General features: G+C 39.1%; 1 protein-coding gene and 1 long non-coding RNA gene across 3 annotated transcripts in view; one reads left to right on the forward strand and one right to left on the reverse strand.

The window, feature by feature from the left end:
• LOC102486682 (uncharacterized) overlaps positions 1 to 11,456 on the reverse strand; it is a 14,057-nt gene extending 2,601 nt beyond the window's left edge. Inside the window, exon 1 of the long non-coding RNA XR_334028.2 lies at positions 11,169 to 11,456. This is a non-coding gene — a long non-coding RNA (uncharacterized LOC102486682). The remainder of the gene's footprint in view (positions 1 to 11,168) is intronic.
• Positions 1 to 21,478, forward strand: part of GRM5 (glutamate metabotropic receptor 5) — a 538,746-nt gene that overhangs the window by 396,264 nt on the left and 121,004 nt on the right. For both annotated transcript variants that reach the window (XM_006144909.2, XM_006144908.2), the window contains exons 5-6: positions 10,229 to 10,475; positions 18,918 to 19,086. In XM_006144909.2, coding sequence (XP_006144971.1) covers positions 10,229 to 10,475; positions 18,918 to 19,086 — 416 coding nt within the window. The remainder of the gene's footprint in view (positions 1 to 10,228; positions 10,476 to 18,917; positions 19,087 to 21,478) is intronic.

The following is a 21,478-nucleotide window of genomic DNA, read 5'->3' on the forward strand; positions in this document are numbered from 1 at the left end:
CATTTTATGCTCCCATCAATCTTAAAATACAGTGGGTCATTGGAAAAGTCATGATGCATTTTTGCATAGCAAAACAGAAAAATACATCACGACTTTTCTGAATACCCAATAGTTACTATAATTGTCCTTTATTTAAACTGGAAGAAATAATGCTTAGAAATAGTAAATGACTTGCTCAAGATCACACAGCTAATAAGTGAAAAAGTACCTCAAACCTCAGGCTTCATGACTTCAAAGAAGCTAAACCATGTGCATATACATGGAGTTAATTTCTCTGCTACCATTGGGCAATTTTATAGATTTCAGAATATACTGAAGCCTTAATAAGTATTTGCTAAAAACTCTGTTGACTAGAACATCTCTGGCATATAGTTGGAGCTCAATAAATACTTGTTGAATGAATGAATGAATGTTTGTCATATACTAATTAAAAGACCTGGTGTTCCCCTCCCTCCTGTAGCTCCCCAGCATGCTACCCTGAGCGTTTTGCTGAGCTGGTGACCTCATCAATCAAAGGGTCTGAAGTCCAGATTATAATGTGATTAATGTATATTCATTACGATAAGGTGGATAGTGAATTCATATGGTCACTCCTTTATTACCGCTTTGTAAACATGATGATATTTTAGAAAATGTTTCCTTTCTATTCAAAGTTATATGCAAGGTTATATAAGAGGAAGAAATGTCTTTGTGAATCATTTATTTTATCTCCATGACTTCCCACTCTAATTTTTTAAAAAATAGATTAATCTTAGAGACCAAACAGGAAAGAGAAGTATTTCAGACACAGGGCAGAAACATCTTTAGATGGGTCACAGTTAATATACCCAAGGGCAGGGCCAGCAGATCACATAGCGGTTATGGCACTGGACTCCCACATGGACAACCATGATTTGAGTCCCAGGTCTGGCAGCTTGAAAATCACTCCAGGCACATGTGTGTGGGTACCCAAAAATCCCAGGAGGAAAATAGAGAAGAAGAGATTATGGAGTGGTCATATCCCCTGAGATGTGATTTCTCACTTTCCCTGTTACTATCTCTCTCTGTCTCTTACTAGCAAACACACACACCCTAAGGCAAAACCCTTAGCAAAAATAAAACATACAAATAAGCAAGATACACATGTTTGTGTACACACACACACACGGGCAACTTGTACCTTGACCTCTAAAAATAACTTGACCTAAGATACAGGAATATTTTGAAGGACGATCTCTGTCAAGCTTCAGACACTGTTATTTTACAGCTGAGCAAACCAGGGCTCAATGTAGGCAAGAACATATAACTGGCAAATAAAGAGATATAATTTGAATCCAAGCCTCTAAAATCTTGTTCTTTTTATTATATTATGCTGCCTGCTGTAAATGTACAACATCTATTTGAGATAAAGCCACCACTAAACCTAATTCAAAACTTTGCAATATTATGGGACTAGCAGTTAGCATAATGGCTATGTCGCTGGACTCCCATGTAGTCGACCGCGGTTCGAGTCCCCGACCCAGTGGCTTAAAATCACGCCGGGCGCTTGTGCGTGCGTGCCCAAGATCCTGAGAGGAGAATGGAGTAGAGCAGGGATTGCGCAATCGACATACTCGGTCGATTTCTCACTTTCTATCTCTCTGTCTCTCTCTCTCTCTGTCTGGCGAGCGCATGCATCCTATAGCAAAAACCTCTCCAAAATAAAAGAAAAAAGCTTTGCAATATTATGTGAAGCCAGAAAAATCAGTTTCTCACTGAGTAGTTCCAAGGAGACTTAGTTTAGTGATATCTATGTTCTTTTTTTTTTTTTAATGGATTTTGGCTGTAGGGCATGTGTACTCACCAGAGGGACAGAGAGAAACAGAGAGACAGAAAACGAGTTATCACTCCTGGGGGATGGCCATGCTGTAATCCCTTTTCCTTTATATTCCTCTTGGGATTTTGGGCATGTACACATAAGTGCCAAGCATGAGTTTTAAGCCACCAGGCCTAGGACTTGAACTGCAGGAGACTACATGGGAGTCCAGTGACATAACCATTATGCTATCTGTTGTTTTCAAATGATTTACCATTTCTTGGATCTCATCTTCAATCCACACTAATAAATGCCGGTCCATTGCAAAGGAACCAGGTTCCACTGCCTCTGCTGGAACATTGACAGCCTACATGTTGTAGTTGGGTTGGGAATGACCCTACAAGGGGCAAAGGTGGTATTTGGAGGGCATGTAACCCCTACATGATGCTCTGGGTTGATACAGGGCTAGAGTTTTCAATGATGTTTTTATTCAAGAGGCAATGTCTTAGTTTGATGTTTTGGTTTATGTTTTTAATTTTTTCATCCTGAGAAAGGTTGCTAAACATATCTGAGCCTCTAGTGAATGTTAGTACCTATTCACGGAAGTTTTAAAATGGAATAACAATAATCTCTCAATTATATTACCCATTTCTATCAACCAAAATATTTTAGATATAATCTCTCATTTGTTCCTCTGTTGCTACTCTCAGAAGTCAGTGGGGATGATTCTTCCCATTTTTAAGTGGAGGAAAATGACACTCAGAAGAATGTCCTTATTATGTTTGTTTATTCGTTTGAGAGATTTTTGCTATATGGTACATGCACTTGTCAGAAAGACAGAGACAGAAAGCAAGAAATTACCCCCTGGGGAAATAGCCACTCCACAATCTTTTCTCTTTATTCTCCTCTCAGGATTTTTTGGGCACTTACGCATATGCGCCCAGCGTAAGTATCAAGCTGCTGAATGCAGAACTCAAACATGTGGAAGCCCAGCCCCTTGACCACTACACTACAGGCTGGCCCCCATCCTTCTAATGTTTTTAAGAAGTTAAGGGATGGTGCCAACAGGTGGCATGGTGGTTGAAGGCACTGGATTCCCATATGGCTGACCATGTTTCGAGTACCAGACCTGGTGACTCACTTTCTCACTTTCCCTCTCTCTCTCTGTCCCTCTCTGATCAAACTGGAAAATAATAGTAATAAAGATAAATAAAGTTAAATAAAATAATTCTTTTAAAAAAAGAAGTTAAGGGAAACTGATATATTGCAGAAGTCAGTCTGTAGAATCAAATTGAACTGATTTTGGAATTCTGCTTAACCAGGTTTTAGATTAATGCCATTGGATATTTTGTTCTAACTCTCTGAGTGCAGATTTTATTACCCAAACAGGGACATACATAATGCTTAGCTTATATGTTTGTTGTGAAGTTCAATGAGGTAACAGGTGTGAAGCAACTAGCATCTACCATCCGTGGGGTACTTTCTTCTCCCATCTTTTTTCTTTTAATAACTGCCTTTGAAATACTTCAGAAAAAAAATGGTTTACAGAAAATTATCATTGACATGGTTGAAAGTAACACTGTTGTGATCTTAAAGTAATATCTCCAATAAATAAGTTAGTACTATTCGTTCAGTAACTACCACACTCAGAAGAGGGAGCTTCATGAATACTTCCTGATAAAAAATTATCTAATGTCTTTCATCTTACAAAAATCTACTTTCTACTTTCTAATTAAATGTCTTATATTAGAGATGATAATTAATCTTTCATGGGTACAATTTGTTAACTCTGCATTTTGTTATTAAATTCTTTCCAGTAGGTTTGTATATTGCAATGTAATTCATTTTTGCAATATTCTGTTTCATTTCAATTACAGTGCTTATTATAAGAGATTGGGTTTTCATTTAGCATGCTTGTTATTTTTAATTAGAAGTAGAAGTCTTAATGGGACTTAAAATTGTTGCATCACTTATTGTCAGAACCATAAACTCTAGAACATTTGGTGAATATGTAAGTATAGTAGTTTTCAAATTTCCAAAAGTGGGATGTGTTAAACTTTTACAAATATTTCAGACAATTCTAGTGGCATTTTGTATATACATTGTACTAGATGTACAATAACAGCAAGTTTTCAATAATTTAGTACCCATTGTGGGGTCAGATTATATACATGTGTTTACATCTATATATATTGCTTCTAATTCTCACAACTCTACAAGAAAGTATTATTTCCTTGTTTTCAAATGAGAAAGCCCTGAAAAAGAATCACTCCGTTCTACCTGGAGAACTCTATCATGACTGGATAGTCAAATGATGATTAGACTGTGTTTTAAAGTGTGATAGGAAGCTAGTCAGACAGAGGTGGGAAAGTCCTATCTTCAAGAAACATCATGAGACACACTGAAGGTGGAACACATGGAAAAGAATGATGGTAACGAAAATAGACAGGTAGGGCCAAGTGGGAAAGTTCTAGTCTAGGAGTTGGGTCTTAGTGTCATAAGAAAATGGTAATGCTATGCTTTTTGTCACACACTCTCTCTTAATGATAGATCTTTTTAAGGGATTATTTGTTTATTTAATTCCATTTGTGGTGGTTGTTATCATTATTATTGTTAATTTGATCAGAGAGAGAGAAAGGGAAAATGAGAAAGCAAGCAGCCAGGTCCAGGATTTGAAGTGCACTCTACCATGTGGGAATACAGACCCCTTAACTACTATGCCTCCTGCTGGCCCCCACACACTCTTTTAAATAATATCATAACCACCAGCCTTCATAGGCCTGTAGAATTATTCCTGCATTTACACACCAGATGGAAGTTCCTCAAAATACTGTAATGTGAATGAAAGAGATATGCTATCTGAAATAACATATCCATCAGAGGGCTGCCAACCGGCTGTTCATGGCAAATCATTTAAATTTAAAATTTTGTGTTCTGCACGTACAAGTGTACAATCCCCGTTGAGTTTCTGAAGCTCCCTGAAGGAGCCTCTTCTTTCTGCAGCTGCTGTGTTCATTTGCATTTCAATATGAGCATTTAGAGGTCAACTGCCTGTATTTCAGGCAGGATCATAAATTGGAGACTCTGGCAGATATTAGGAACTGGCATCTCTGCAGACACGTGGATTCCCAGTGTCGCCATGCTGCCTGCCACAGAACAGGCACTTCCAGTGTTAGGCAACGTTGTGTGATGTCATCAGTTTTATGCAATGTCACCAGGATTTTAGTCATAGACTGTTCTTTCCTTCTTTACATCACTAGTCCCTGTCCAAGCTATAGATTACACTGTCAGACCTTTATTTTATTCATCTTAATCTACAGGAAGCTACCTGTATCTTCATATAACATTCCTTTCTCTGTCCGGCTCACTACGTGCTCCGTTCCGTACAGTACATCTACTTCATATTCAATCACCACTCATACAATTCTCCAGTATATTATTGACAGTGTGGAGCAATCCTCTGGATGCTGGCAGTGGAATGATAAGCAAGATCAATGTGTGCCCGATCCACACAGAGCTGACTGTATATTCTGAACTAATCTCTAAATCCCGTCATGTGAGAGGCCTTTACACAAAATAGGTGTTTAGTAAATGTTAAATGGAAGAATGGATTGCCCGCTCTACACCACAATGTTAGGAACCGTCGAGGAAAGAAGACGAACAAGGCAGTGCGAGCCTTTGGGGAGCTCCGATGCTGTGGAGGGCACAGGCAGGCACATAGATCATTCTAATGCACAGCAGGAAGTACTGCGTGTTATGACGGAGGTATAAACACGTTTCTGTGGGGGAACGTAATGGCGAAAGATTAATTCTGGCTTTGGGGGATGCTCTGCCCTTCTGTCACAGCAGGAAACAAATTATTGTGTCACCCAGGGTGCATAACTGGAATCCATTTGCCATATGCATAAGGAATGAGTAGATTCAGAAAATAAATGAGAGTAGAGATAATTTTTTTTCATTGCAAATATTTCATTGCGGCGTTACAATATATTATCTAATAGCAACTTCCAAATATAATCGCCTTCCTAGAAAATGCTTGGATCTCTTCTCTTGTATCTCCCTTTTACAATCCTCTTTTTATTGGTGAATAGAGAAAAAAATAACATGGATAATCTGAAAGTATGTTAGTATCTAGAATAAGGGATAACACAAAAAATTAACTATGGAATTTTTTTTAAATAAACTGTTGCCCATTCATTACTCTATGGTCATGAGTAAATTTGCTGAAAAAATAAATATGTAATTTCTTATTTTGTTTTTATTTTATTTTATTTTTTGCCATAGGGCACAAACACTCACTGGAGAGAGAGAGAGAGAAACCAAGAAAACCAGAGGAAAAGTAAGACATCACCCCACCACACTTGCACCCTGGGAGGGATGGCCGTGCCACAATCCCTACTCCATTTTCCTCTCGGTATTTTGACACATATGCACATGCCCAGGGTGATTTTCTTTTTCTCTCCAGAAAGACAGAGAGACAGAAAGGGAGAAATCACCCCCCAGGGGGAATGGCCACACCGTAATCCCTTCTCCTCCATTCTCCTCTCGGGATCTTGGGCACGCGCATACACGCACCCGGCGTGAGTTTTTAATTCTCCGGGTCCGGGACGGAACCGCGGTCGACTACATGGGAGTCCAGAGACATAGTCATTATGCCAACTGTTGGCCCACTGAAAATATTTTTAACTCATGCTTAACTCTGTTTCTCCTAATAAAAATAGATCTACTTAAGAAATTAAAAAACAAGGGAATTGATTACAGCTGCACTGAATAAAATATAATTTTAGGAAAGTTTTTTCCCACTTGGTCTTATTTCCCTCATCTGCAAAAGGAGTTTATTGGATCAAAGTCAGAGTTTGCACTCTCAGATGGGTACAGAAGCCAGAGAGTTCAAGTAAAAGCAAAAGGTCAGCCATGCAAAATGTGCAGTCCGTGTTGTTAATATCTTCTGATTTTTCAAATGCATCTGCAAAACTGGGTTTTCATGTAAAATTTCCATAAAATAGTGTTTAGGCCAAATAGAACCTATCCAAAAGCCAAATTCAGCCTAAGGGCTTCCTTTATGCAGCTTCCAGACTAGAAGCTCTCTATAAAGTCTCCTGTATCTCAGATGTTCTCTGATTCTGCATTAAGACAGTCTGATTTCCCTTTGTTTAACAGCTACTGAGCTTCAAAGTTCCAGTTCCCCAGATAAATTAAAGAGCATGTTTTGAGGGCTGTAAAATTAAATTGTAATCACAGATTGGAGGATTTCAGTTTCCTCTAATCCTTTTGGAGGCTTCTGATTTGATTAAACAATATACTAAAATTAGGATTGAATGTTAAATGGCCTAAATCAAGACTCCAGCTCTGAATAAAGAATGACAACAGGAAGAGCAGCCCTTCCCTGCTTCTGCTTCCACTTCCGCTCTGCAGTCCTCGGCGGAGCAGGTCCAGACTGAGAGCAGCTGGGAGTGTGGGTCGGACCTGGCATTCAGTGGATCTTAAGAAACAGCGGCTGAGGGGCCAGTAGGTGGTGTGGTGGTTCAGGCACTGGACTCCCACGTGGTTGACTATAGTTCTAGTCTCAGGCCTAGTGTCCTGAAACTCACCCTGAGTGCATATGCATCCATGCCTAAAATCTAGAGATGAGAATACAGTGTAGCTAAGGAGTAATTTCTCATCTTGCTTTTCCCTTTCTCGCTCCAGTGAGTGCATGTACCCTATAAACCTAAGTGTGTATAGATAGATAGATAGATAGATAGATAGATAGATAGATAGATAGATAGTAGGGGTCAACAGGTGGTGTAGTGGTTGCAGTGCTAGAATCCCACATGGACATCTGCAGTTCAAGTCCCAGACCTGGCGGCTTGCTTTCTCACTTTGCCTATTTCTCTCAATCAACCAATCTCTCTGTGTGTGTGTGTGTGTGTGTGTGTGTGTCTGGTGCGCGTGCATGCTCTATAGCAAATTTAAAAATAATAATAATAAATAAAATAATTCTTTTAAAAAATAGTAGTTGATGAGAGCCAACAGTATGTTGGTTAAAGCAGCTGGATCCCACATGGCTTGCAGGGCAGTTATAATTCCAGACCCAGTGGACTGAAAAGCATGCAGGGTGCATGTGCATGCCCTAAATCCCAGGAGTGAGAAATGAAGAAGGGACTGCAGCCTGATCACCTCCCATGAGGGATGCTTTCTCACTTTCTCTCTTGCACTCTCTCTGGAAAGTGCCCATGTCCTCTGGCAAAATTTTAAAAAATATATATTAAAAAATATATAGTTGAACAAAGTACACAGAACTTCTGAATGAAGTCCAAGTCTTGGGTGCACAAACACACCAGCTAATTAACATGCTTAGCACTTGTGGATACAAGATGCAAATCAAATGAATCATTTTATTATGTGGACCCAGGAATTTATAGGTAGGTAAAGTAACATGCATGTGTCCCCACAAGCTTCTGTCCCTGATCCTATACCTTACACGCTGCGTGTTGTTTTGTTTTGTGGGTATCTTACTTATGTTGTTGAGATCACCAGCATCCAGCACAGTGTCAGACGAATAGTGAAAACTCAATAAATGTCTTTTTAATCAATAACTTGGTTAATCTCTGAATAAGTCAGTGCATAATTAACTAATGAGCCAGAATTTCTCTCTAGGGCCAAAGCAGCAAGAACAAAGGAACTCAATATAACTCAGAGTTCTGTTAAGACATCTGAAGAAAGACTGTGTCAACCCAAGCACAGGACAGTTTAAAAATATAGACAGGTGACCAATCAAAGTTGGTAGTACTCTCATCCCACCCAAAAATGATCCAGCTGAGTTTCCTTACACTTGGTATCATCTCATGATGGTTGACATTTCAAATATAATCCTAGATAATTCATAGTGGTTTTTAAATCTTTCGGAGAATATTGATTTAAAAAAAGAAAAGGAAAGAAAAACAGGCATCTAACCTGGTTAGCTTCGATCTGCACAATCTCCAGACACACTTATTTTTATTTTTTGGGCCTTAGGGCACATGTACTCACCAGAGAGAGAGATAGTGAGAAGGAAACTGAGAAATCAGCCCATCAGTGAATGGCCATGCCACAATCCCTTCTCCATTCTCCTCTCAGAATCTTTGGCATACACACACCTGCACCCAGCATGTTTCAAGCCACTGGGATCACAGCAGCCCCTCTTAATGGGTTTTCCTGGATGAGTCTTATGCCCTATAAACCTTTCTCCAGACAGATCATGTTAGTGGATCTCGACACTCCTATGAAAACGTAATCTTAATGTGTCTTAGGCAGGCCTGCCATTTCCCACCATTTAATTCTCCCCCTCTTCCCACTCCATGTTCTGGCCATTCCAACTTTCTTAAGTTTTCCAAATGCATCCAACTCGATGTCATCTGTGAACCTTCAAACATGCTTAGCACCCTCTTCCCCCAACTCTTATCCAGGGGACACTGAGCCAACTATGCTCCTCCTCAGTGAGCTTGTGGGTTTGATTCACAATTAGGTCCTGCTCAGCACTAATCAAACCACACTGTAACTGCCTGCTTAGATGTCCATCTGCCCTCTAGACTCTTCAAAAAAATATTTAAAAAAAATGTCTACCTTGTTCAACATTAGGGCCCTCACTCTGAGTAAGTCTAAGCAATGAGAACAAGCTCTCAATCTATATTTGTTGAAACAATCACCAATACCAAATATTAGTTCTTTAATGAAATGGTCTTAAGAGTCTTCTATTGAAAGAAATCTCTCTCTCTCCTTCGGGCCTTTATAGATTTAAACTCCACATGTGTTACAGGCTTATCACCTTCTGCCTACTGGACTTAGATAATTTATCTTTGTTATTGGACAGGTCCATAAGTGCAGAATCTATGCTTAATTTATCTTCGTTTTGTTTTCCCCCAGATCATCAATCACATAGAATTATGTACACTCTAACTACAATAAATGTTTATTGAATTAATTAATGAATTAATAGAGTTTACATGTAATATTTCACAACTTCCATGTAGGTTAATTTATGGAGAGTTTAGGTTTTGAGGTTGAAAGTGATGGGTGATAATCTAAATAGGTAAACTGAGGACAGATGGTGGAGAGTCTAGTTTGCTAAGAGGACTTAATAGTTTAGAAACTAGAACTTTGTTGATGATTTCTAAACAAGGATGTTTATTATCACAACTGTCCTTAAGATAGATATTATGGTACAACAATATGGTGCTATCCTGTATCCACCTCCAGAGTTTGGTTATTGCAGGAAGTGAATCTTGCTGCTGTTGGGGATTCAGAACTTCTTCAGGAAAAAAAAGAAAAAGCTGGAATCGGGAGACAATGATGGGGCACACCATGTTGGCCCCCGTTACTTAGTTTTACCTGTGGTTCTAACTCTGATAAATTGCTCCAGTGATTAAGGATCTGTGGATGTTGCCACAGTAGAATTACATTTTGAAGTATAATCTCTACTTTGTTTCTCAACAGGTTCTCTGACTCTGAGAACACATCATGTTCAAGATTCCAAAATGGGATTTGTAATCAACGCCATCTATTCCATGGCCTATGGGCTCCACAACATGCAGACGTCCCTGTGCCCGGGCTACGCAGGACTCTGTGATGCAATGAAGCCAATCGACGGGCGGAAACTTTTGGACTCCCTGATGAAAACCAATTTTACTGGGGTGTCTGGAGATATGATCCTATTCGATGAGAATGGAGACTCTCCAGGAAGGTATTGTTACAATTCTCCTCTAGACAACAGAACCTGAGAACAGTGACCCTGGGGTCTATTTCTCTCCTTTGTGGTTATCTAGGCTTCCTGGCCATGTGTGCCTAGCTGTGACATCCCAAAGTGAGCAAAGACAGAGAGGCAAAGCCCGCTTCCTGTGCCCAGGGAAAAGGAGTGAAACTGATGTGAGAATGGGCTTTGTAATCATTACTACATTTCAGACACCTTGGCTTAGAGACAAAAGCCTCACATTATCATAGACAAACAAAACCCTGTGGTTTCTTTGTATTTGCTTGTCACGTTATTCCCTGTGCTCTGCTATCTCCTTGGGTCATAGATCTACTCTGAAACAGGAACAATTCAATTTCTGGTAATCCAGAAATAGGGCTGAGGTGCTATTTTATCATTTGTTATACTATAGTGAGTTCTAAGTCATATTTTATTACCCTCCACCTGGAACACTTTAACCCTTGTTGAAGACTAAATTGCCCTTTTCTCCAAAAATTCACCTTTCATTTATAGAGAGGAACCAATTTACAGTGTATTATGGATGAGAAAAAATTCATTTTGTATGCTGTAATGATACACAGCGAGTGAATATAAAATAAATTTTAAAACAAAAAGAGAGAGGAAACCAAGAAATACGAACTTACCCCTAATTATCTCCAGAGAAATCACAATGTACCCAAAACTTACCAGAGTTGACATCTGTCTCATACTCAAAATTCTTAAATGACTCTGCAGAGGATAGTTTTATTTCACGAGAGGTACTGTCATTGGAATGGTCTGCTGAGTTGCAGTAGGGCTGGGTCCTCACTCTGGCTTGCATCGGACCAATCAGGGTCCTTTGGTCTCCCTTCGCAAAACCCCAAATGTTCTTCCAGCGACAGCTTATGCTTCACAGCTGTGCCTGGAGAAGTGTCTGTACAGTCTGTTTGAACTGACCCTGCCAAGAGAAGTGCTCACGCGTCCTTCCCCAGCTCACACCCGTGTGCCCACACATTCTCCCAGCAACCTTGGTTTAGCACATTTCCACATTCCAGAGTGAGCTGGAGATCGGCCAGTGCGGAGCTATTACTATCTCACATGCTCGTTTCAAGCCATACAGCCAAGCTAAAGCATGGATGTTTTCTCTGTTGTAGAGGCGTGAAGGGTACTGCACCAGTCAGGCTGTTCGCCAAGATAAGCTCATTTTTACATGTTGTTTTCTACTTTTTGGCTGTTCAGTATATCCACCATGGGGAAAATACAAGCATTTTCTCAGGGCCGAAGAAAACTTCACATTCAGTGTAAATTTTCTGGGCCTTTAGATTCCGGTCAGCACCTTGGCTCGGCTGCCCTGCACACGGATCTGTGGTTTCTGTGTGCGTCTGTGGAGCGCTGACACCAGCCTGGGGCTGGCTGACTGACTGATGGCTGTGGCTCCACCGGCTCTAGAGATTCCTGTAGCCCAACTGGTTTCACAAACCAGATCGTGAAGAAATGTCTCAGATGACTGAGTTCTGTTCCAACAGGAAACCCTAATGGGTCAGGCGGAACATCGCTGCCTCATTCACAATCCTCCAAATATGCTGTAATGGGGCTCTTTCAGTATGCTGATTCTTAACTTTCTTTGGAATATGAATTCCTTCAAGAGTCAGATAAAATTCATAGACTTTTTTAAATCAAGAACAATATATGTAAAAGTTTGCAGATTATTTTTGGGAAAACATGACTATTTAGAACCTATCCAGGCACGACTAAGTTTGGGTAGTTCACTAATCTATTAATAAATTACCCAAGGTGACCTCTGAGAGCATGGGCCAGACTCAGGAAATAATGGTTTGCAACTCTTTATTCTACTAACTAATCCAGTTATGTTTTTTAAAAAGGAAAAAATAGGTAACAAATATTTATTGAATGTGTGTTCTGAGTCAAATACTAAGCTTAGTGTTTTACTTTTTAATACTATTCTAATTTTTAATACTACGAGGTAATATTAGTATTCTTTTTTTCCATCCAAAGAAACTGAGGTTAACAATATACATGATTTACCCAAAGACACAGTTTAGTGAACTATAGAGTTAAATTCTAACTCCATCTTTTGGGTTTCAGCTCTTTTTTTTTTTTCCCAGAGTTTTTTTCTTGTTTGTTTGTTTGTTTTTTGCTATAGGGTATGTGTAGTTGCTGGAGAGACAGAGAAAGAAAGACAGAAAGTGAGAAATCACCACCACCACCACCACCAGGGGGGTGTTCATGCTGCAACCCCTTCTCCTCCTTCATTGTCCTCTCAGGATTTTGGGTCTGCACTCACATGCGCCGGGCATGAGGTTTAAGCCACTGGGTCCAGGACTCAAACCATGATCTACTATGTGGGAGTCCAGCAATGTAACCATTATGCTATCTGCTAGTCCCTCAACTCTTATATAATAATTTATCAGTTGTCAGATCAAAATTAAAAAGCCACTATTTTCTGAGAGATCTATTTGTAGGCAGTATGTTGTTATTTTTGTGCAATGAAAGTTACTTCTTTGCTGGATCATAGATATTTCCAGCTGGGCAAGGGACCAGAAGAGCCTGGGGTGGTTAGGGTTTCCTTTAAAATGTCAGAGTCAGAGAGAATAATCTAGACAGAGGAAACTGGGAAAGAGGGTAACTTACTCTGCCACATACCCTCACAGATTATTGGAAAGAACTTCTTTATTTTTCTTACATTTTTTTTTCCTTTTTGAATGCACATGTACTTGCCAGAGACAGAGACAAAGAGGAGGAAAGTGAGAAAACACCCCATGGGGCATGGTCTCATCACAATCCCTTCTCTAGCTCATCTTCCTTTTGCATTTTGGACCGTCAGACACATGCAGTCTAGTGTTTTCAAGTCACCAGGTCTAGGACTCAAGTTGCACAGTTGGTCACATAGAATCCAGTCACCATAACACCATACCAGGCTACTGACTGGCCCAAAGAGGACATTTGAATCGTTGTTTTTAAACCTCACATCTGGTTAGATTAATAGCAGTTCACAATTCTTGCATGAAAATTGTGATGCCAGGTGTGTGACAGAACCCAGAATTTTTGAGTTTATGAAAATTTTAAAAATCATGTATGTCCTTCAGTGTACTATATAGCATCAGTCTTTACTGAATACATTAACACTTCTGCAGCAAAACATATGAATATTCACACCGAGTAAGATAAATAGACTATAAATAGCCCCATGATTGATCAGGTCAGGCTTTATCACTAGACAAGTTCATACAGGGTCATGTTTTGCTGCCAAGTGGTTAGGAGAACATTTATTGTTTCAGAGTGCTACGGTTTCCAGAATTACAGATAAGAAATAAAGACCTTTACCATTTACCATCAATGGTCTGGGGCACAAGTCAGCAAACTATGTCTCAGGGCCAAATTGAGCCTGCTGTCTGTTTTGTTAAATCAGGCTTTCTAGAGCATGCATCCACAGCCATACTCATTATTTAGGTCCTATGGTTGCTTGTGTATTACATTGGCACAGTGGGCTCATAAGAGACCACCTCACAGCCTAAAATAGTTGCTGACCCCTGGTGTAGACACTGTACTAAGAACTGAGGCTAGGGGACAGCAGGGGCATGGTAGTTAAGGGCACTAGACTCCACATGGCTGACCACAGTTTGAGTCCTGGAGCTGATAGCTTGCTTTCTCACTTTCTGTTTCTTGCTTTCTCTCACTCTGTCCCTCTCTGGTCAAATTAAAAAATAAATAAAAGTATTCTTTTAAAAAAAAGAACTGAGGTTAAAGAGGCCTAATTGGATACTACTTGGGATTGACCTCATGATTGGGCAGAGGAATCCTAAAAGCTAATGTCAGATTGAGTACTACAGTTTAAAGTAAAAAATTAATGCAATGTATTGTGGGGTTTATAATTATATGAATATAGAATATTTGAAAACAAGGGTATAAAGTAAAGGGGCAAGGTTTCTATGTTGTATTTTATTCCATTAAGTGACTCAACTTTAGAATTGAGCAACTACTACAATTTTAATACAAAGAAAAAGAGTTAAAAAGTCAATGGAGTGGGCAGATTATTCCAAAAACAAGGCAGGAAAAGTAGAACAGAGAAACAAACATAGATGGAGCAAACAGAAAATATGAGAATAGAACAACAGAACTTGCAGATGCTGACCTGACCGTATTTAAACATGGATTCTTTTTTTTTTCCCCCTGAGGGATTTTGTTGCTATAGAGCTCATGTACTCTCCAGAGAGACAGAGAGAAAGCAAGCAAGAAATCACTGCCCCCTCACTCTCCCAGGAAAGATGACCATGCCAGATTCCTTTCTCCTCCATTCTCCTCTCAGTGTTTTGGGCATCCATGCACACACGCTCAGTGAGAGTTTTAAGCTGTCAGGTCCAAGACTCAAAAGTGTGGTCAGCCATGTGGGAGTCCAGCTCCCTAACCACCATACCACCTGCTGGCCTCAGTGCATGGGTTCCAAATATATGGCTTTCCTCATAGAAACATAAAGAAACAGAGCATCTACTTCAAGCTTTTAAGGTTCTAATTTTCCTTGGGAGAAAACTGAATCTCACTTAAAGAAAGAGACATACCAAGGATTATACTGTCTATTAGTAACAGACCAAGGACAATACGCAACTCTAGCACATTTAGCAAAAGAAAATTTACCTTAGATTTTGTTTATTTTTCTGATATTACATTTGAAGTGGTTCAATGTACATAGTGAAAAAGTTCCCAGTCTTAGCTACCATTAATATTTTTGGTCAAAATAACTCTATAATCCCTCTTTAATCTGTGATTATCCAGCCTCAAAGGCATAGATCATTATACTTGCTTTGTCATATGGACCAGGGCTTGGAGTGTCTTGTATGCTGACACACAACCAACTTAGAACATATGTAAAAATTAAATAATTTTTTGGAGAGATTTTTGCTATAGGGTACATGTGCTTGCTAGAGAGACAGAGAAAGACAGAGAAAAAGTGCCCATGCTGCAATCCCATCTCCTCTATTCTCCTCTTGGGATTCTGGGTATGCATGCACACACACCTGGTGCTGAGTTTCAAATCACCAGGTGCGGTGTATGCATACCCAGACTCAAACAGCAAGCGACCATGGGGGAATCCAGTGCCTTCACCACCACGCCACCTGCTGGCACCAAACAATTTTTTTAAACAAAACAAAACACCTTACCATCAGAATTAGAGACTGAGAGAACCACAGGGGTCATACAAATCCAACACTCTACAGTCCCCTCCCCAAATGATTTTCAGTCCTCTTGACAATAACCTTGCTCTAGTGCCCGATAAAGAAAACCTCACTGTTTTTTGATGATGACTGCTCCAATTTCCAGAGTTCTAGCCATTTAGAAAGTTCCTTAATTCTGCCCAGCTGAAACTTGACTTCCTCAATAGAATTTTTGTTGTTGTTGGAATATAGTTTGTTTATTGTTTTTGACAGATATATAAAATTCCTTTTTTCAAATATTCATTATATTCCGCTCTACTTTGTGGCTAGTTAAGGAAGAGACAGCTGTGGGGAAGCAGAGAGAAAGAGGAAGGAGGAGCTATTTAAAAGTCAGATTATATGTAGGGACAGAGTGTGATTATAAAAAAGAAGTTTCAGTACTTGAGAGATGTAGAAACCAAAAAGCAAAGTGAGGGAGAAAGACAGGAAAAGAGAAGGAAGGAAGGAAGGAAGGAGAGAAGAAAAGGGAAGAAGGAGGAGGAGGGGGAAACAAGATGAAGAGGGAAGAAGAGAGGTTTTATGTATTATTTTATTTTTCATTTTGTTATAGGGCACATGCACTCACCAGAGACAGAGAGAGAGAGAGATAGGAAAAGTGAGAAAACAAGTCTCCAGGTCTGGGACTTGAACCACAGTTAGTCTTGTCCAGTGCCTTAACCACCAAACCACCTGCTGCCCCCTTTCTCTCACTTTTGATGGAGAATAAAACCTGTAATCTGTCTCTAAAAATAAAAAGAACTAATACCAATTCAAAAGATAAAGGAATCTTCTTTTGTGGATAATTCTTTTTATCCATTTCATATTTTAATATACTACCTCCAAAGATTTTTAAAGTAAGGTTATATTTTTATTCACATATATAGCCATTATCACTTTGTGTTTGTCTTGTAGGTAAGAAACATCTACTAGAAATCTAAAGGTTAATTCCAAAGCCAGAATTCATTGTCTCTAATGTAGTTATAACAGGTTGATTGGATTGAACCAAAACTAAGGTTTAACTTTTTCTTGTCAAAAACCCTGTCAAATATAACATGTTCTCTTCTATAGAGGTGTTAGGTTTATTTTCCACAAGTGGATCACTTTTTACTGTTTTGAGTCCATAAGGTATAAGAAGCATGCATATAAAGAAACCTTAACATGTAAAGTGTTTCAAATTTTTACAGTATTTAAGCCATGGAAAATCTCTTAGCTTTACCAAGTAGATTTGGAGCAGTGCAAAGGAGAGCAATCAGCAGACTTGAAGTCTAAAGGCTTAGTAATTAGAGCCTGACTTGATGCTTCTATGTTCTGCAAGAACCTCACTGAGCTTCAGTTCCATAATCTGCAAAATGAACAGTGTGGACTACAGTTTGTCATGGTTAAACTGGTAGAAATGGGGCTCATTTCTGAGTGACCGATGAAACCCTCATATCTCTTCAACTCACCAGTAGCAAAGAAAGAAGCTTCCCAACAACCTTTCTTTCTTTCTCCCAGCCTAGAATGTTCAAAGGTTCTTTGCTCATAGGAAGTCACTGTTTGAAGACTTAGAAACCCATATATTTGATGTAGCCAATGAGTTCTTTTTTACTTAAATGCTCTGGGTTGTAATGCTTCAACTGATTACATACTTAGCCACAAGGTAACTGGAAGAGTGAAAAGGAAAGTATCCATAAATTGTCTTTTGATTTCCAAGTACAACTTTCCAACCTAAAACTGTTGCTGACTGAAAATCAGACACTGCAGGATAATCTGTAAAGCACTGAACAGCCAACAAATGTAAGAAGGAGGTACCATTCTGAAAAAGATATTAGAGTAAAAACTGAGATCAGGAGTGAAACAGAATCACATTATTTCACAATGTAGGTATAAATGAGTGGATGTCAGGTTTGTTTGTTTGCTTGTTTGTTTTTAAAAGGGGTTTTGCCGTAGGGCATATGCCCTTGCCAGAGAGAGACAGAGTGAGACAATGAAAGGAAAGTGAGAAATTACCCCCTAGGGCCATGCCACAATCCCTTCTGGACAGAGCATTCATTTGAATATTGTGATCTGGTCATCTGAACCCACCAGGCAGAAGTCTTTATCCACATCAATTTCCACATGCTAACATGTGAGCATGGAAGGTTGGAAGTGGCATTTCTAAGAGCCTGTCTTCCTGGAGCAGAAGTCCTGGAGGACTGAGGTGCAGGTTCTACATACAGGTACTGCGTTCCAAAGACATACTTTCGGACTGACATAATTGTGGTACTAGTCATCCAGTGTCTTCAGATGGAAACATTACTTTAGATAAGGCTTCTCTAGCAATGTTTTTCTATATAAGGAAATGCCTTTAAAGAAGCACATCATCTGGGGCTAGCCCCAGAGCATAGTGGATAAGGCTACCAGATCCCATATGGCTGAATGAGCAGTTCAAATCCTGGTCCTAGTGGCTTGAAAAGCATGTCAGGAGTGTGTGTGTGTGTGTGTGTATGCATGCACTCAAAATTATGACCCAGGGTGGTGAAATGGAGAAGGTTGTGGCATGACCATGCCCCACTAGGGTTGCTTTCTCTGTCTCTGGCGAGTGTACACACTCTCTGGCAAACAGACAAGCACATAGTCCATCCATCTTTACACTTCTATTCTCATAGTCAAATGAGAGTAATATCCAATAAAGGCTGAGAACCCACAGGCATTACTCTCTTCCAATATTTCTACAGTCCATGAGGTGCTTTACAAGCTATTTTCAGACTCTTAAGCATCACTCCTGAAATTGCCTTTGTACCACTGTACAGAGAAGCCATTGATGAAGGTTAAAATGAGAGAGGTAAAACGGGCCTTATCAAAAACACCACCATATCCCCTGAAACTGAAAATAAGGTGAAAAATTACCAAATTTCTCAATTAGCAGAGGAAAATTTTACCGTTTCACTTGAACAGACAAAAAACTTCCTTTTTTTAGAAGCCTAACAGTAGTACTTGTTTAAACTTCTCAAAGCTATTTCAAAACTGTCTTTCATTCTTCTGAGGTCCGTCACCTTTTCACATGGGATTATATTCTATTTCAGGTATAAGCTTGAAAGAAAAAAAAAAAAAGTCTCAAGAGAAAGTGAAACAGACAGGTTTTTTGTTATTCTAAGTGAACTGTCATGGAAAATTCCAGTGTTACTTATACGACAGCAGAAACATTTTGAAGAATGAAATTTATTGCTTTTTCATACCTGAATATTTGTATTATCAGCTGAATAATGATTTTATTATTGTTCCTAAGGTATGAAATAATGAATTTCAAGGAAATGGGAAAAGATTATTTTGATTACATCAATGTTGGAAGTTGGGACAACGGAGAATTAAAAATGGATGACGATGAAGTATGGTCCAAGAAAAACAATATTATCAGATCTGTGTGCAGTGAACCATGTGAGAAAGGCCAGATAAAGGTAAAATGGCATCTGTGTTTCTTCATTTCTGTTGTATATTCAACACTGCAAATTGTCATTGGCTCTTTTTCAAGAGAAAGTTGTTTGTTTCCAAGGTCCAAAATTGTGGATTTTACTTTTTTCCATTAATTCCTGGTGAGGAGGTAATAAGTCTTAGTAGTTGGTCTGATTGGACCACTCTGCAGTCTCTTCTCTATACTCCTCCTGGGATTTGGAACACAGACACAAATGTAGCTGGGGTATTTTTCAAGCCACCAGGTCCAGGACTCCAGGTGCACAGTTGGCCATGTGGGAGCCAGTCACCTTAACCACCACACCACTAGCTGGTCCTGCTCTGGTTTTATCAATCAGCCTCAACTTCATTCTGTTTAGAACACGTTAGAGGTGTTCATATGTGATGGACATTGAGACTGAAATATATGTTAGTGATAACTGGAAGGTCCTTAAAGTTCTGATAATTTGGAAAGTACAAAACATAAGAAAGGTGAGATAAACAAACTTAAAAATAAACTTATTATCTGCTAAATGATTTGGTAGTTTATGAAATTTCTGAAAATCCTGTGTTTTTTGTTACAGTGAACTATGACCAGTATGCTAAACTGGACCTGCTGTCTGTTTTTGTAAATAAGATTTTATTGAAATACAGTCACACTCATTGTTGACATATTGTCTATAGTTATTTTCATGCTACAATGGAAGAGATGAACAGTTGAGTCACAGTAGAGATTTTATGGCCCAAAGCCTAAATATTTAGTATTTGGTCCTGTGAAGAAAAAGCTTGGTAACCCTTGATATAAAGTGACAAAAGAATTCTGCATCTTAGTCATCTTGCAGCTAAATACTTCATGTTAAATCTTTTATAGGCCCACCCAGAATACTAATTGTTCATCCTTTCTGTTTCTGCCTGTAGAAACGTTGCACAGTATAGATTACCACTTGAATGTTCCTTTGGTTTTGACACTTCTGAGCAGTATGCTTTGAGTTCGTAATTTCAAAATGCTAAATAACTGGTAGAAAAAATTTCCTTATGTATACTTTTTTAACTCCGTTCTACTGGGAATAATTTATACAATGAAAGACTGTTGAATCTGACCTGGGAACAGCATGCCAATGACACATGTCAATCACATGTCAAATATGACATGAAAACTACATACCAACGACACACATGTCAGTCGCATGTCAAATTTGATATGAAAGTACATGCTAATGACACACATGCCAGCTGTGTATCAATTGCATGTCAAAACTGACAGAATGTTGAGCATGCACACACACCCAGTGCATTTCTCAAGCCACCGGGTCTGGGATTTGAACTGCAATTAGTTATGTGTGATCTGTCTGTCTTAACCATCAGGGTACAAAGCTGGCCCTACATATTATTCATAAAAAAGCATCACTACTCTCAAGATGTTCAAAAACAATGGAAATTAATGAGATTTGCTGTGAAAGAGAACTGTCATTACCTCTTCTATTGAAAATGAATGTAAGACAGACTATGACATGCAAAAAAAGTAAAACAGGGCCAGCTGATGGTATGGTGGTAAAGGCAGCTAGATCCCACATGGCACTTTGAGTCCTGGACCTGGCAGCTTGAGAAGCATGACAGGTTCACATGTGTGTATGCTCAGAATCCCAACAGGAAGCAGAAATGTAGGAAAAGGGACTGCAGTGTGACCATGCTTCATGGGGGAGGGGGGCTTTCTCTCTCTCTCTTCCCTCCTATCCCCACCCACATGAACACATGCAAAGATGAAATGAAAAAGCAAATCTGTTCTGAACTATCAGAAGACACTAGGTTCTTAGTATCAATTTAGAAGCAGATTGTAGCAGTGTGATTCTGAAAAAAGTGCATGAACTTATTTTGGTAAAAACTGAAGTTTACAAAGCAGTGAAAACTAAACCACAGAAAGTCAACATAGTTATACAACCAAAAATTCAGCTGCTTTTATTTCTCAGTCCTTGCTGAGGTCTGGAAAAAGTAATCCTTTGGTAAAATTAATAATTATGTGATAGTTTTACCAGGGGGTGGTTGACATCCTAAAATATTTTCCATTTTTCTATATAGTATTTATATGAAAATTATTAATAAAGACTTTTAGCATGTTCTATATTTTAAAAAACACTTAGGTATTTAATCCTTGGAAAATCATATAAAATAAATATTACTACTACAAAGGCAATGACTTTGAGGACACCTGCTATCATAGGTAGGACTGCCTAAGAATAGCCTTTTTTTTTTTTTTCCATTTAGAGGTTTTTGCTGTAGGGCACATGGACTCACCAGAGAAAGACAGAAAGTGAGAAATCATCCCCAGAGGGGATATCCATGCCATAATCTTTTCTCTTCCATTCTCTTCTCAGGATTTTGGATATGGATTCAACCTATTGT

The sequence above is a fragment of the Tupaia chinensis genome, unplaced genomic scaffold (genome assembly GCF_000334495.1).
Source record: "Tupaia chinensis unplaced genomic scaffold, TupChi_1.0 Scaffold000139_1, whole genome shotgun sequence".
In the NCBI taxonomy this organism is placed as follows: domain Eukaryota; kingdom Metazoa; phylum Chordata; class Mammalia; order Scandentia; family Tupaiidae; genus Tupaia; species Tupaia belangeri.